The sequence below is a fragment of the Cajanus cajan genome, chromosome 3 (assembly GCF_000230855.2).
Source record: "Cajanus cajan strain Asha chromosome 3, NIPB_CcT2T_4, whole genome shotgun sequence".
Taxonomy (NCBI): Eukaryota; Viridiplantae; Streptophyta; class Magnoliopsida; order Fabales; family Fabaceae; genus Cajanus; species Cajanus cajan.
In genome coordinates, this window is record NC_138519.1 from 75,468,591 (window position 1) to 75,485,214 (window position 16,624).

Genomic DNA, 16,624 nt, shown 5'->3' on the forward strand with positions numbered 1-16,624 from the left:
GGCAAAGACTATTACTTACGCTTGTTTTGCCCATTACCATTTCATAACAAAAACATTTGTGCGTGGAATTGAAACATGTCAAGGTTGATATAAATTTTCTCCTGTCTCAATTATAAAAAAAAAATAATTTAAAGAAAGAAAAAATTATTTTTAAAACTTTGGTTATATGATTTAAAAAAAGATATAAAGATGGTGACATGACAAGTTTCACATATTTATATGAAGGTTATGAATGTTGGCATTGTTGGGTAGCATAGTATGATGGATTTTGTGAGACCCATTTGTTTCCACTTTCCAAAGTATGTCAGAAGCAATAAAATGACAACTAGCGTTGCTGAAATCGATAATCAAAGGAAGAAAAAGGGACCTATGACCATCATGATTCTATAATTTCGTGCTTGGAATAATGGACCATGCCATTATCTTCACCTCCAAAAATGTGAGTTTAATGAGGGAGTTGAGGGCCATGACATCCCCTTCAGTCTCTTTATGCTAATGAATCTTATGTGTCAACTTGCCTTCCTAATCCTATATAATATATGTAGTGGTTTAAATTGTTGTCCTTTTCCATGAAAGAATCACACATTTTGAAATCCTTGTTCTAATGGTGCGTGCTTTGCAATGTAAAATTATTTGAAATTAGAGTGGCCAAAGTGTACTTGTGACTATTTAGCAACTTGAACCATGCTTTACTCTTGAATAAATTAATATTTCTCTTCCCCACCTTCTAAAGAAAATAAAATTTTCATCCATCAATTGTTGCTGCATTACAAATTGTCATCTTGAAATTGAAGGGCAGGAGTAGGATGTCAATAGGGAGGGAGGATTTGGTCCATTTGGATGGAGTATCCGTCTTCATATTTGTGTTTATAAAACATATTTTATGAGAAACTAATTTTTTTTTTAAAATAACAAATAATTGGATACTAAAAGTTTACTCATTTTAATTTTTTTATATATTAGTGGAAGTGTTTCTATATTATTTTTTTAAAAAATAAGAATAGAGATAATATAAATTACGTAATAGTTGACTAAGGAGGGTGAGTGCTTTAATTAGATAATTATAGAAATACAATGATACTAAAAAGAAGAAACCAGAAAAGTTAAAAAAGAAAAAATCACTACTATATATAATAGTATAGAAATATAGAAATGTCATATTTACGTTTTGTTTGGTTTAATTGAAAAAAATAGATGGAAGAATTGTGGACAGAAGGAAAGCACGACAGCAGATCCTTCAGTTGTTTGGAAATCTTTAAAGTACGAAGAAAAGACGAGATTGATGCACGTTCCTCGTAAAAAAGTGTTCGTCAAATTTTGATTAGAAAATGAAAGGTTGGAGAATTTTTGTTTGTATAAGGAAAAAATTATCTCAATAAAAAAAAATCCTACTGAAAATGAAAGGATAAAGTGTCAATATATGAAGAAAAAAAAACTCAATTAAATCACAATTACCATCAAAATCTTATTTTGATAAATATATTTATTCAAAAAAAAAATTTAACGTCAAAAATGAAATTTTTTATTAATTTTTAATTTGACAAATAAAATTTTGGATCGAATTAAGTATTTTTAAACTTTAACTAATTATTAAGTAAAAGTTCTAAGATTTTTTAACAAATCTTTAGCTCCATGTTCAACAATTATGAGATGAAATCTTTTATCTATCATTTTACTAAAAACAATTCATTTTTTTTTCTTCATATTGCGGGTACTTATATCATATTACTTCTATATTTTTCCATCAACCTCATAGACAATTAAATATATATTTTTTAATTTATAAAAATAGAACTCGATATGAAAGAAGTTTTGCACGTTGAAGCAGCATAGTGAAGTAACCAATTGAGCAATCTAAAACATATATTTGAGTTTGTTTGATTTGGTGGAGCAAAGGCTTTTAAGTAGTGAGGATAAGGATAAAAATTTGGGTGGCGAAGGTAGTACTGGAGTGAGTTAGAAACGCAACCTGGGTAAGGTAAGGACATGTGCTGAATTGTTAAAAAATGGGATAAAGAAACAATGTTACAAAGAAACTGGACGTGATAGATGGATTATGGACGTGAAACTATGAAAGGCGACCCGACCCCATGCATTATGGAGTTATCTGAATTCTGAAGCACTTTTGAAGTGGGCCACACAGAAAAAGTGAGACAAGAGAATCTTTGGTGGGAATAATGACTACACTGTTAACCTGTTCTTACTTCTTTCTCATACTATGTTCAATCAACCAACTTGTTCGATACTTTCAACTTTTTACATCTCACGGAAGCAAGCAGATATTTGCTTTCTCTAAAAAGCTCTAAATTCTACCAAAATTTTTTAAGTATACCATTTTTCATCATACTCTTTTTCTCTCTTTAAATTTTGTTTTTCCCAATACCTTTTCCTCTGATTTCTCTGTCCCCCCCATCTCACCTTTGCTTTCCCATAATTAAACACCCACCATCTCTCTCTCTCTCTATTTACTCTTTCTTTATTTTCATTCCTTTTCACTTAAATTGTTTTTTAATGTTACGACAATAAAACTCACTTTACCCTCTATTAGTGTTTAAGGAACATGAAAACCACTTAGACTTGTTTTGTCTTCTCATGATCAACCACACCAAGAGAAGCAACAACGGAAACACTTCGTGTCTCCAATTCCAAAGCAGTTTATTGGTGATCCCAGAAGCAAGCCACTTTAACTTGATCTTAAAACTTGAGAGAGGTTATGTGATACTCTTTTACTGTCTCATCCCTGTACTCAACTGCTGTTTGTCTTCTTGCTTTGGTTTTCTCCTTGTCTTTAGTCTCTTTCTTGGTTTCTATACACTGGTTTGAATCACTGGAAAGACTACATGTATTCTGGATCTCCTACCTTCAAACGTTCCATCAACCCTTCTTTGCTCTAGTTTTGCCTTATTTACCCCATCACCAAATTCTAAAGTGACTTTCCTCTCAAAACTATAAAAAGTAATTTTTCTTTCCCTCCTAGAATTAGCATTGAAGAAAAATGAAACAAGTATCTGCATGTAATTCTGACTTGGCATATGCACAAGTTGTTATTCCTCAATATTTTATATTTTGGTTTTTCTTTGTCCTGTGTGCTAACAATAGCATGGTAGTTATTCAATCACTATCTTTTACTGTCATTCAATGTTACCTTACAATTGCAAACTGATAGTGTACGAATTTAAACTGGGAGCGTACAATCTTTATCAAATTTGTCAGTGTTCAGTCTCATCAGTGTTTTGGTTCTTAGAAATGTATGCTTAGAAAATCTTCAATACAGATTCCAGATAGATTTTAGATCATAAGTGAGTAGGTTGTTACTAATTAAACTAGGGATTTGATTTCATGGATCCTTGATAATAGTCAGACCAAGGTGAATGTAAATTCACTATTTATTGGTCAACTTATAATTCATGGCATGTCTCCTTGCTACTTATTCCAGAATTTCTCATACATACAAAAGAGTGGGCCAGATAACAAACATATATCGGTAAGATTCAATATGGAACAGTTCCTTGCATGAAGAGTTCAGTGGGATTTTCCACTCTGACTAGATGTATAGCTCGACATTAATTTCAATAATACATTTAGGATTCTTGTATTATTTTTTTTCTTCTTAGAAGAGCCTAAAATAGCAGAATAGGCTAAAGATAGTGGTATCCCAGCAAGCAGCAACATAAGATAAGATCCGCATACCTTGCTTAGGAAGAGTGTAATTAATTGGTATTGCACTTGCTAATATTTGATCTCACGGTCAAAGACTAATAATGGATTGTTTTGCTTTAGAAAATAATTAAAGAAAATATCTGACCATTGTATTTGATTTCAGATTTACCATAGGTCAAATAAAAAATTCAATAGATATTAGTTCTACTTGAGTTACATTGGCAAAAACTGAGGTAGGTAAGAAGAAAAGGAAACTGGTTTTGTAGATGTTTACCATTACGTGGTTGTCATTGATGTGTCCCAATTGTTAGTAACAAGATGATATACTAATGGTTTTCAGCTTACATTCTGCCTTCAGGCTTCAACCAATAATCCAAAAATTTTAAATCATGTACTAATGTTAGATTATAGTGCCTTCTTCTTTTACGATTTAGGTAGGCCAACATATTGCAAAACAAGCAAAGAAAGTGCCTAGTACAAATGCTTTTTCAGCAGAAAGTGCACTTATCAAGGCACTTGAATCACAGCACATGCCATCATTTCCATGTCAATGAAAACGTGTATCTGTGCCAGCCTGCAACCACTAATCCTCTTCCACAAAGGAAAAGATAAAGCATAGCATGTTTGTTTTTTTCCCCCAAGCTGGATAACTAATAATCTTCCACAGCATCAAATACCAACACAAATGAGCATTTTTATATTCTTTCAAGTCAGATTAGAGGCCTGTAAAATTATGAATGTGGTTGAACTGACTCAAGAATTTAGAATTTCTTGTTATGATGGTTACTAAATGTTAACTATTGGATTTTCGTTGCAGGACCAAACAGTTCAATCTCTTAAGTGGATCTTATTCTGATGGTGGATTGCTGCACGTACTCGGTTAATTAGCTTGAAACTTAGCAAGTCATGAAACAAAACTTTGATCTTGAAGTGGTGGCCTCAGCAGAATATGAATCTGAAGTTAGCAGCCAGGTTGCTTCCAATATATCTATTCAAGAAACCTCTGCTGCTCCTTGTATTGACAACCTCACCAACTCTTCCAATGCCACTAATCCAATTGAACTTCATCTCCATTCAGATGGAATCTCTCTAGACTTAACTCTCAACTTCAACAACAATGACATAGTGGTTAGAGATTCAACAGGACTCTCATTCTCCAGCACTAGTGAGAGCAGCAATGATCCTCCCTCTCAAACTACTTCAGCAACCAACCCGCGAGTTTTCTCTTGCAATTACTGCAAGCGCAAGTTTTTCAGCTCGCAGGCTCTTGGTGGCCACCAGAATGCACACAAGAGAGAAAGAACATTGGCAAAGAGAGCTTTGCGGATGGGGTTTTTCTCTGAGAGGTATGCAAGTCTAGCATCTCTTCCTCTTCATGGTTCTTTGAGGTCCTTAGGGATAAAGGCACACTCTTCACTGCACCATGGTTTTTCACCAACAATAAGACCTCCTGAGATGAAAAGCAGTGCAAGATTTGAGCAAGGATATATTGGTCTTCCAATATTCTTGGAGGAGGATGAGGCAGAATTGTTGTGGCAAGGTAGTTACCATCAGGTTCCCTCTGAAGGAGGCCATACTCATGAAAATTTCACACCAAGTGGAAGTTCAAATTTGAGTTTTATTGGGGTCAATCCACCGGTTGACATAGAGAACTCAACACCTGAGTTAACATTGAAGCTTTGACGGGGTTATTTGGCACATTTCTGGCATCTAGTTGTCTGTTTTATTTGTTATATTTTTGTACAGCAGGACATGCATGCAAGGCAATGGTGCCAGATTGACCAATGTCATTGAACTTGCTGGATCTCGTGTAATTTTAATTCTTCAGTTTTCTCTTACAAATCCTTGCTTTGGTGTTTTGCACTGTATGTGCTATTGTATAATTACTCCTGGAGGACAAGTTTGAAGGTTCTGTGTTTGGCATATAAATTATGTTTTTTGTCTACTGTAAATTGACGTTTCTAAATATATATCTTCTAAGAAATGTGATATGTGCTCATTGCTCAAGTAATCACGGATATCTAGAAGCTAGCAATAGCAACCTGGAGTTGGTCAGGACTCATCGACAAATGAAATTGCACTCTTTGACATGGTATATCACAATTTTTACCAAACCAAGAAAGATAAAGCAACAGATAACGCACAAGAAGCAGAACAACGAATCTAAGTTGGTTCAGATTGGACTTTCAGTCTCATTTTGATAATGACAGAGTTGGATAATACTCCTAGATATTAGAAATATGGTGACAAATTGATAGATTGAATAATTTTTTTAAACGAATTATAATAAATTAGACAAAAAGAATTTATTATTTCATTTAGATCTGTTAAAAATTTATATAAAAATTCAATCCATTTAAAGAAAAAAAATCCATTCAATCTATCTATTAACAATTTTTTTTATGGATGAATATCCAATAAAGTAATGTTTTAAAATTAAATAATTTTTATTTTTAAAGTATTTTATTTCTCTATCTTTTTTGTATAAGTCATTAGATTTTTATAAAGTTTTTTTTGAAATTCACAAGATTGTTTTATATCAAAATAGTATTTTAAAATCTTAATTCAATAAATATCTGATATTGTACTTCAATGAATTTTGAAAAATAGTGAATGAATCACCAATCATCCATAAAATTAAATGAATGAATTGAATTTGACCTATTATTTATTTTATTGTAATGACTGAATTGGATGGATGATGGACAAATGGATTTATTTGTTATCTTTAAAAATATGAGATGAAGGAGACTAAGGAAAAATATAAGTAACACCAAGGAATTATGGTCATGCATCACAAATTTCAAAATAAAATAAAGGAGTAGTATAGAAAATTATTTTGTAATTGATTGATAAAAGATATAATAATAATGTATAACTACTCCATTTTAGAGAGCATATGTAATAACCTTTCAAATTAGTAATAAATTAAAAGATACTTTTAACAAACTAATTATTCTCAACACTACTAGACTTGTATGAATGATGTTGAAGATGGTCATGATTGTCTAACCAACTTTTTATTTATTTATAATAATTATGTTATATTGGTAGAGAAAATTTACTGATTTTGTTGATAATAAATTTTTATCGACCGATCATCTTTGGTTGAATTTCTCTCTTAACACATTTAAAAAAGTTTCTATATATATATATATAGAGAACATATTAAGTGAGAGAATTTATTATGAGAGATGGGAGGGTTAAAATATAACCTTTAGATTAATTTTCTCTCACTTGATTAAATCTCAAATTTTCTCTCACTTGATTAATTTAAGGGTTAATTTTAACCCTCTTATCTCTCATAATAAATTCTCTCTCACTTAATATGCTCCCTATATATATATATATATATATATATATGTATATATGTTATTTTTGTAGTATTATTTTAAGACTTTCCCTTAAATTAATTCAACTCAATTGAAGATAAGTAAAGTTTGATCAAGAATGACAAAGTTTCTCTATATATATAACTAAAAAAAATTCATGACTTTTAAATTTTTAATAAGTTTATGATTTAGGAATTATCTCTCATTATTTTTTCAACTTTTATATTTACATTTTAAATTTATTATTACAACATATTGTATTATTCTTTCAACTACTTTGTCTCGTACATCACACTAGTTTTAATAATAAACAAAAAATAATAATAATAATAAAACGTGTATTTCTTTTACAATTAATATAAAAAAAACGATGAGTAATTAACTAGTTATTATAATTGAATATGTGATGACCATCCTACCATAATATGCTTCAGCTTCATGAGCAAGCTTGAAACAGATGGCAACGGTTACGCGCCTTTTCTGACTAAACGCAGCGTTTTTTTCGTTTATTCCTTTCCAGCGGGCAAGAGTTGTATCCCATGGTTTACTTCCTCCTATATAAGGTTGACTGTTTACTTCCTCCTATATAAGGTTGACTGTTTCAATTTCACGATGTTTCAAACGTGAAACGCACCGTTTTCACTCTAAGGTTTTTCTCCCCCTGTCTCTGTATTTGTGATAATAACAGCACATATTCAAACGTGAAACGCACCGTTTTCACTCTAAGGTTTTTCTCCCCCTGTCTCTGTATTTGTGATAATAACAGCACATACAATGTTTTTATTTTGTTTAACTTTATTTTTGGTGCTTCATTTTATAACATATAGTTTTTTTTAAAAGTGCATGCCACTTTGTGATTGTTACGTGCATTATACACATTACACAAGAAGTGAAATTTAGTCTTTAGTTTTGTTTCATTTGTGTGTGTCATTCACTCATTCATTTACTTGAATTTTTGCTACGTGACTTTAAATTTGTTCATTCGTGCTTCGTTTCAAACTTTCATTGCCACTTCGTTCTTCTTGGTTTTCGTTCTGGCAGTTTCTCCTTGCCGGAGCAAAACGGTGCAATAGTTAAGCAATATTAATTTACTCTTATCAAAATCCAGATTCTAACATCGTGTCAGTGATAGCATAATGGGATACGACAGATTTAGTTTTTAATAATTTCTGGTTTTGATTTGGCTTTGTTTGGAAATCGTTGATAGTATTTGATGTAATTCATCTGTTGTCGCTAATTTCACTTTATTTTATTAAAAAAAGTTATTTTTTTGTTTTCTATTTTTCGGTCCTATATTTTCGTAGAGGATGATACGATCCCTTTCATGATGTGAAGTTGTAAAATATTTAATGGATTATCTGATTTTCAAAACTATGATATATTCTTTCTTGTGATTTGCTACTGATTGTGACGTGTTCGGAGAAAAGAAGAAAAACATTAGAAAATTTCCTGGTAAAAACTTCAATTTTGCTTTGTGCCGACTTTATATTTCTTGAATCCCAAGTTTCTCTTTCCTTATATATCCCTTTCAAGCATAACCCAAACATTAAATTATTGACACACTAACAACTCAGCTTGTGGAAAATAGAGGATCTGCAGAGGTAGACTTTCCTTATAAATTTTTATTCTCTCTCGATTTAATTATGAAGTGCATATACTGCATACTAGCCAGCATGGAGATTGTGATTTTGTTTTCCGCCTTAAATAAGGAAAGAGAATACAACAAATACTACGTTTAATAGTTTTGCAGCAATTAGAAAGCCACCGTAAGATTTAAAGCCATATTCAATTCTTCATCACTCTCTTCCCTTAAGTTAATGTTTTTGAAGACTCACAGGGCACGATGGAACATGGTTGATTGGTTCAGGGTTCAGACTTTAATTGATTCTTAAGGTTCGAGACATCCGATCAAAGGGTCTAAGTTGGGGATGGATTTTGCATAAAAAAACCAAACCAGTAATGTAAATTAGGAAAGAATAAATGCCATTTTGCAATTAAAACAAAACTGAGTGTAAAATATTTAGGAGTGAAAATAGTAATATTAAAAACAGGACCAACAGTCACAATTCTTGGTTTAACGTTACACCCCTTTATAATATATATGCAACCAACCAGAAACTATTCTATTTCCTTCTTATCTCAAATAAACATTTTGTAGTCTTCTGCACTGAAAACAACCTTTTGCTTTGTTGGTCAAATTTATATCTTAATTTCGACATGCCAAACTTATATGGCACGTCTCAGTTTCTCAATTCATTTCAATATATTCTAGGTTTCCTTCTTTATTTTTGTTGTGATTTTTATATGGCACGTCTCAGTTTCTCAATTCATTTCAATATATTCTAGGTTTCCTTCTTTATTTTTGTTGTGATTTTGTAGGGATTGTACGCAACACTAGATATTAGTTTTTGGTAGCAAAAGTTGATTAATTTTATGATGTGTCTGATACAGGGTTAATCATCATTCCTTCGACATAACTTCTGATAAAATCCTCAAATGGATCATAGGAGTTGTCTTCTTGTTTTTATTTTGCTCTCGTTATTGTTAAGAAGTGAGTCATGGGGTTGGTTTTCATCATCTAAGGAGACTCCCTCTAGTGACAGGACTTATGCCAATGAAGGCAATTTTAGAGGTTCTAGTGCTGAGTTCTCTATTGAGGCCTTCAACGACCAAAAGGGAACAAAGTTAATACATAATGCTAAGCAGAAAATGATTAGCTCAAACTCGTGTTGGCAAAATGCTTATCAACATCTTTTTGCTGGGTGCTCTGAAATCTTGGCTGTTGATGAGAAGAGGTCTAGATTGGCTTGGCACCTAAGTGATTGCTTTCAGAGGGATTCTGGCAGATCTCCCTTTCCCCATTGTGACCCCAAATCCTCCATTGCTGTATGTGCAAGAACCTTAGATGACCTTGCCCATAAGGTTTACCTTGAATTCTACCTTGAAACCAACACCATTTGTTATCAGTTGCAGTTAAGTCAATTTCCTTTTCCAAATCATATTTCATTTCTTGTGTTTGTCTCAACTTGACTAAAGTTTTGTATACTTTTCCAGGGCACATGCATTCAAACACGAAACACAGAGACTTGTGACTGAATTAAAAAGTTCTGCACAGTATGTTGAGGACAAGTTAGATAGCATTGAAGAGAAATCAGAGCATCTATTAAAAGACTCGCAACAGATTCATGATTCTCTTGATTCAATTGGTACTCACACACAACTAGTGGCTCAAACTGCTAAAAATCTGGAAGGTCACATAGATTCTGTATTACTGCATTCAAAGAGTGTTTACGAGCAAACTACAAAAATTGCACTGTCACAATCACAGTTACAAGAAGGGCAAGAGGATATGAAGAGACATTTGGAGGATGGCGTGGCAATGCTCAAAGACTCTTACAATTATTTGGGCAAAGAGATTGAAAAGTTAAGAGATGAAGCCATTGAGATCGAAAACGAGGTAATTAAAGTTGGAGATGCTATGTCATCAAAGATGAACAACCTGCAAAGCAAAGCTGAAGATATTGGGAATATGGCTGGGATTTCCTTAGATAAGCAACAGCAACTTTTAGATGGGCAATCCACAGCACTTGAGGGCCTAAACTCATTGACTGAGTTTCAATCAAAAGCACTAGAAGAGAGCAGGTAGACAAAGTTAACTGCTTTAAATTTGAATTCAGAAATTACATTAGGAAAAATGTTGAGCTCCTTGGTGTATTGCAGGAAAACCCTACAATATTTTGCTGAATATGGGCATAGACAACATGAAGAGCTTCTTCAGCGTCAGGAACAGATTCAAGGATTTCATGATCGTTTAATGGAAAACTCTAAGTCAATATTGTCATCTCAGGTTTGCAATTTCTTGTAGACTATTGCTTTTATATATGAACTCTTAAGGGTTTGGTTTTTTAACCAGGAATTTGTATTTCTACTTTACAGGAATCTTTTGAATCAAAGCAGGCTACCATGTTTGATGTTTTAGACAGGATTTTTGCTTTGCAAAATGCCTTGTTGCTTGAATCAAGAATGATCAAAGCTTTCTTCATTTATTCCATATCAATCTTTGTCATCTTCATGTTGACTAGTACAAAGCAAACATACAATATCAGACCGTTCCTATATATGGGTACGTATACCAATCCTTTCTTTTGGTTTATAAACCTCTACTTAATCATTGACTAAACATTATTCGCTGTTTACAGAGCTTTGTGGTACTTTCTTATTGGAAGTACTCATTATTCGTTTAACAAGAGATACCATTGAGCATCAAACCTGGATAATAAACATGGCTCGATTATTTTTCATGGCAGCTGCTTCAGTTCAACTTCTACATGCCATTTGCACATACAAGTAAGTGTACAAGCATGAAAAGTTGGCTATTCGAATGTAAATTTGATATCTCATAGAATTGCTTGTTAATCATGCACAGGGACTATGAAACGTTGAACCATCAGATGCTGCAAACTCTGATCAACAAGGTTAACAGCATGCAAAAACAAAAGGAGTTGCTATGGGACGTGGATACTGATTATGATGAGGATTGGTCTCAATGGGTTGATGCCGATTTACCGGATGATGTGAATTGCCTTGATGATCCTGACTATATACTTCCAGAAGAAGTTGCAGAGAATTCAATGATAACTAAGAAAAATTATAATCTACGCCATCGCAGTCTTTTTCATTGATTGTTACCACCACTAATTTAGTAATTAGAACTTGATGTCATCAGTGCAATTCACTTGATTCCGCTAATTAGTTTCATGGTTCTGGATTATGTATGATTAGACTACTAGTGTACGTGTAACTTATTATTTCAGTACATATGAAGGTTGGTATGTAATGAGGAGACACAAATATACATAAATATAAAATGTAGTTGACAACTTGCAATAACTTGAATCCATGAGATTTTAGTTGTGATCAGGATTTAGGAGTAATTTGACTTCTCAGAATTTCTGCTAAAATTATGCACCTTCATTCAGATATATTAGAATCAAAGTGAAATTCTTATCAATTGATATATTAGAGTCTTCCACCTTGTCTCTCAACTGTGAAAGAGCATGTGGTGATGCCAACATTGCAATGTATGCCTGAGACTAGTCAAAGAGTCGGTGCACACCCATCCCATGTGTGTTAAGGCCTTGGAGCATGGTGGATATTGGTGTGGGGTTTATAAAGTCCGTGTTATGACAATATGTAAAAGAAAGAGATTAAGAGAAAGAAGATGACACACTACGTGCTTCAGTCAATGTTTACTTATGTCCATGGATAGTTCAAAAGTTTCTTATTTTTGAACGAGGAGGAATATCTAATGCAAATGCCTTTTAGCCTTACAACAAGGATAAAATATAATAGTAACCAAGATAATTCGGACAATGGTATCAGAGCCAATAGTCTGATCAGGTGACCGGCTCGACGAGTATGATGGAGTTACCAGGTGGATCTGGGTATAGGATTCTTTGTATTAAAAGTCTTCCTAACAATGAATCCATATATGGAGAAGTATCCTCTTAGTTCCGTTCACGATGGCGCTTTATGGGTCACCATCGGATATACTCGTGAACTGATGGTTTTCGCTAGAAAAGGGGTAAAAGCATGGTTATTTATTTGAGGGGATGATTGTTGGAATGCAAGCAAAATCCCACAACATTCAAACAAGAGGTTGGACATGAATTTATATATACACGATTGTTTTCATTAGTTGAGAGGCCTTTTGGGTGATATCCAAAAGCAAAGCCGTGAGAGCTAGACTTAAATGGACAATATCTTACCAATGTGAGATATGTGTATGTGTGTTTTAACTCCCGGTGCATAACAGTCCGGAACTCTCTAAGTCTCTAACTACAATGGTTAGCTTTGTAGCGTGGTTCTCGTAAGGTTCATCAATTGATATGTTAGTCTTCCACCACCATGTTTCTGAGCAGCAAAAGAGCATGTGGTTGCAATGTTCACTTGAGACTAGTCAGAGGGCTGGTGTCAGCTTGCATGGGTGTCAAGACTGTGGAGCATGTAGGACTGAGATTCTCTCCAACTATTAATCAAATGCTCGCATCAATTTTGTGAAATTTAAATTATAAACCTACACAAACATCAAATTTATAAATTCTGTTTTTCCTAATAGTAACTCATCCAGAAGCGAAGTAATGATTTCTCTCCTAAAGTTTCCACACCTCTCTACATCAGCATCCCCTAATCAGTGACAGTTCAGTTCGACACTGAACCAAAGTTTAATTCCTTATTCTTTCATTAAGTTTACTGGCGAGTAGCGACTGAATTGAAAAACTAAAATTAACGGAAATTGACTTGCAATTATTGATTCCTATGGCAAATCTCATCCTCAATAGTACTTCCTGAAATATGGATTCTGATAAAGTTGAAATTGATCTCTGTCTCTTGTTACAATCACTCTGCTTGAAACTAATTAGGGGTATCAATTCTTAAAAATGGCTTCTCTACCATTATGCGACTTATCTATTCCAATTTACAAACACTTTGCTAGCTTAAGGGTGTTTGATGAAGGACTTGTTTGATTAATGGCAACATGCTTTGTAACCATCTACAAGCAAACAGGTTTGCAGCCAAGCTCTAGGGACTTCTTCACTGCATCAACTACCAGTTGAGTTTTTCTACTGATTTCAGGCCACTTGGTAGAGGGTCGCGACCCACAATCTCTAATGCTTGCAGCAAGCCTAGAAAACTCTTGCACCATTAGAGCTTCTTGTGGGAGCTCAGTGGCCACATGAACTTCCTCTGGTCTCACGTTCCACCCAATGTGAAGGTCAACAAACTTGGCACCAACTGTGAGGTCAAACGAAGCACTAGTCTCGTGGTAGGGGATTATGAAGTCCCTGAGATGCAGAGAGCCATTGGAACCACATATGGCCAGGTCCATGGAGGTGTGAGAAAGAAACGAGCAGTGAATGGTTGCAAGTGTTTGGTGTGGTTGGTCCCACAGCAAAGAGGCTGTGATGGACAAGATGACTCCAGCGTTGTTCCTTGTGACATCAGGAAGAGCAGTGACAGAGGTTGGTAGTTGGTAGCCCTTTGCCCACAAGGAAGCACCAATGCAGTACCAGGCCAAGTCACCAAGTGCACCAAGACCATCCAACTCTGGCTTTACTCTAATGTCATTCTCCAGGAACTCAGGTGGTGCTGGCATTGTTGATGTGCTGTGGATCTTCAAAACAAAGAAAATTACAAATGTGTCAGTTTAGTTTATTTATCAAGAGTTTAATTTTCATGTAAGGTGAGCCTTCTATACAGTAAGTCAATTTGAAATCATTCTAAACATGACTTTTTTAGAATTTTAAAGTAATTATTAAGAAACACAATAAATTTATCGTACATATAGATAAAGGTGTAAGAACAATATATTTTAATTAAATTTTTATTTCTTACTTAATAAAAATGACCCTAAAATTCTAACGAAAAATACACATGTTAACGAGATGCTGGATAAGGAAACAAAAGTAGAAAATTTTTGTTGAAAAATGTATATGCAAATTCTCTGTGTAATACACGGAAGATATAAATTTCTTTCAATTTATCATCTAATTATAGATTGTTAAAAATGATTAGTCCTTGATTGTCCCTTAAACATACGTTAGTCCTTAGTTGGCAGACTTAAAACATTAGGTAGCATGAAATCTCATTACTAAGTCAAATGGGTAACTATTTCATGATTTTCATAATTCTTTTTCAACTAAACACTTTTTGCACGATGTAACTCACTGGTTGACTTAAAAACTTCATAGTAGTAGACTTAAAAAGATTCCATAAATTGGATGTTCCATAACGGAGATTTTCGAAGGTGGTGGTGGAGTTACTAAATAAAACGTTACAAACAATGAAGTGAAATGGAATACTCACAAAACGAATTGGTCCAATGGTGTTAGAAGAAGATAAGAAGCTCTGAATGCGAGCAGTTCTAGGGTGATGCAACCACATGCTACCGTCCATGAACTGGACGCCGTTGGATTCGAAGGCTTCGAGGATTCGATCAAGGTCGGCCACGTGAAGAGCGACGGGCTTCTCCAGCAGCACGTGTTTGTTTCTAGCGGCGGCCATAACCGCCCACCGCACGTGCAAAGCGGTGGGGAGGGGGACGTACACGGCGTCCACGCCTGGGTCCTCCAGCACCTGATCGTAGCTCCCGTAAATCCTAACGCTCGCCGGAAAGGCGTTCTCGGCGGCGAACTTCTCGGCCTTCTCCTTGGAACGGCTGGCGATGGCGCAGAGAGTGGCGTTCGGGGCGAGAGCGATGGCTCGAGCCACTTTCCGAGCGATGTTGGCGCAGCCTAGGATGCCGAAACGCACCGTTTTGATGCTGTTGTCGTCCATGTTGCGTTTCTTCTATTCACGTAAGTTAACTATCCAAATCCATGGCCATTGCTTAACTACTTTCACTTGCTTCTGGATAACTGCTAAGGTAGCTGCCACAAAAATCGTTGGTGGGTCATGCTTTTTTTTTTTTTATTTATTTATTTGAATAACACTAACTTACAAATTCTATAAAAGATTTAAACATTTACACATATAAACAAATATTTCTTTTATTCCTATCATTGTTCTTCTCATATTCTCTTTATTTTGTTTTTTGTTTTGTCTTTGTGCTTTTGTAATTGTTTATGAGGCTCTAGTATCCAAAGATCCAAACACTTCGGTGTATAAGTTTTGGGAGAACAATTCTTTTATATCGTTGTTAACTGCTATTGTCATACAAGATGTATAATTTAACATCTAACATAATTTATTATAATTAACATATTTTTAGTACGTAATTGATTAATTTTTTGTGTGTAAAGTATATGTAATATAAATATCAACTTTTATTGTAAATTTATTAATTTATACATGCATTTATAGAAGAAAATAAGAAGTTGAAATGAATTGTGTTCTCCTATAAATTAATATTTCAATCACTTAAAACCTCTTGGCATGCTATGAGAATGACCTATGAGTAGAGCACTATTTTATCTCGCAGAATTTCTAACATATTAATATTTTACTTTTGCTAATGAACAAGTTATATATATTATGGTAGGATTAGTTCTATGAATTGTAAAAAGGACCTCCCATCAAGATATTGGTGATTAATATTTTGATCCTTTTTCATTGGAGATATTAACATCATCATTGTGGTATTGAAACTGAGTATCAACATCAAGTTTGTCTAAAAAATAAAGAGGATGACTAACAACATCAATCCATATTTAGAAAGGAATATAATCCTCAAGTCATTATCAAAATCAAAATGATTATAACATTTAAATGAGATGATGTTTGATCGGAAGATATGCACTCGAGTTAAGTGACAAATGAGACTAAAATTTTGAATTGTTCATGATGTTTGACTTAGAAACTTTAGAAAGTATACATTTTTCTAACTTTAAATATATATATACATATATATATATATATATATATATATATATATATATTAAGAAAATATAGAGAGAGAAAAAGAGAAGAAATTCATTTATTTTAAGTAAATTTATTATTCAATAACTTATATTTTACATTAAATTTTAATTATTTAATTATTTAATTAAAAGTTTTTAATATATATATATATATATATATATATATATATATCAAATTTATAAAATTTATATTAATGAAATGAAATATCAAAT

General features: G+C 33.5%; 3 protein-coding genes across 6 annotated transcripts; 2 read left to right on the forward strand and 1 right to left on the reverse strand.

The window, feature by feature from the left end:
- Positions 1-2,272: 2,272 nt before the first annotated feature.
- Positions 2,273-5,605, forward strand: LOC109797218 (zinc finger protein 4). Of its 3 annotated transcripts, none has more exons than XM_020357180.3 (2): positions 2,273-2,710; positions 4,478-5,605. In XM_020357180.3, the coding sequence occupies exon 2, from the start codon at positions 4,567-4,569 to the stop codon at positions 5,341-5,343; it is 777 nt and encodes a 258-aa protein (XP_020212769.1). In that variant the 5' UTR covers positions 2,273-2,710; positions 4,478-4,566; the 3' UTR covers positions 5,344-5,605. The 3 variants fall into 3 exon arrangements, with proteins under 3 accessions (XP_020212769.1, XP_020212777.1, XP_082927459.1); XM_020357188.3 differs by lacking the exon at positions 2,273-2,710 and adding an exon at positions 2,717-2,955; XM_083071333.1 differs by lacking the exon at positions 2,273-2,710 and adding an exon at positions 2,988-3,484.
- A 1,983-nt stretch (positions 5,606-7,588) lies between these two features.
- On the forward strand, positions 7,589-12,042 carry GEX1 (gamete expressed protein 1). Of its 2 annotated transcripts, none has more exons than XM_029270772.2 (7): positions 7,589-7,719; positions 9,444-9,964; positions 10,047-10,634; positions 10,713-10,839; positions 10,929-11,115; positions 11,192-11,339; positions 11,419-12,042. In XM_029270772.2, the coding sequence occupies exons 2-7, from the start codon at positions 9,489-9,491 to the stop codon at positions 11,672-11,674; spliced, it is 1,782 nt and encodes a 593-aa protein (XP_029126605.1). In that variant the 5' UTR covers positions 7,589-7,719; positions 9,444-9,488; the 3' UTR covers positions 11,675-12,042. The 2 variants fall into 2 exon arrangements, with proteins under 2 accessions (XP_029126605.1, XP_020217211.1); XM_020361622.3 differs by lacking the exon at positions 7,589-7,719 and adding an exon at positions 7,782-8,593.
- A 1,235-nt stretch (positions 12,043-13,277) lies between these two features.
- Positions 13,278-15,421, reverse strand: LOC109799321 (putative oxidoreductase At4g09670). Its single transcript, XM_020359866.3, has 2 exons — positions 14,859-15,421; positions 13,278-14,166 (listed from the first exon to the last, which is right to left on the reverse strand). Exons 1-2 carry the CDS (start codon positions 15,327-15,329, stop codon positions 13,546-13,548), a joined length of 1,092 nt encoding a protein of 363 aa, XP_020215455.1. The 5' UTR covers positions 15,330-15,421; the 3' UTR covers positions 13,278-13,545.
- Between the last annotated feature and the right edge of the window lie 1,203 nt (positions 15,422-16,624).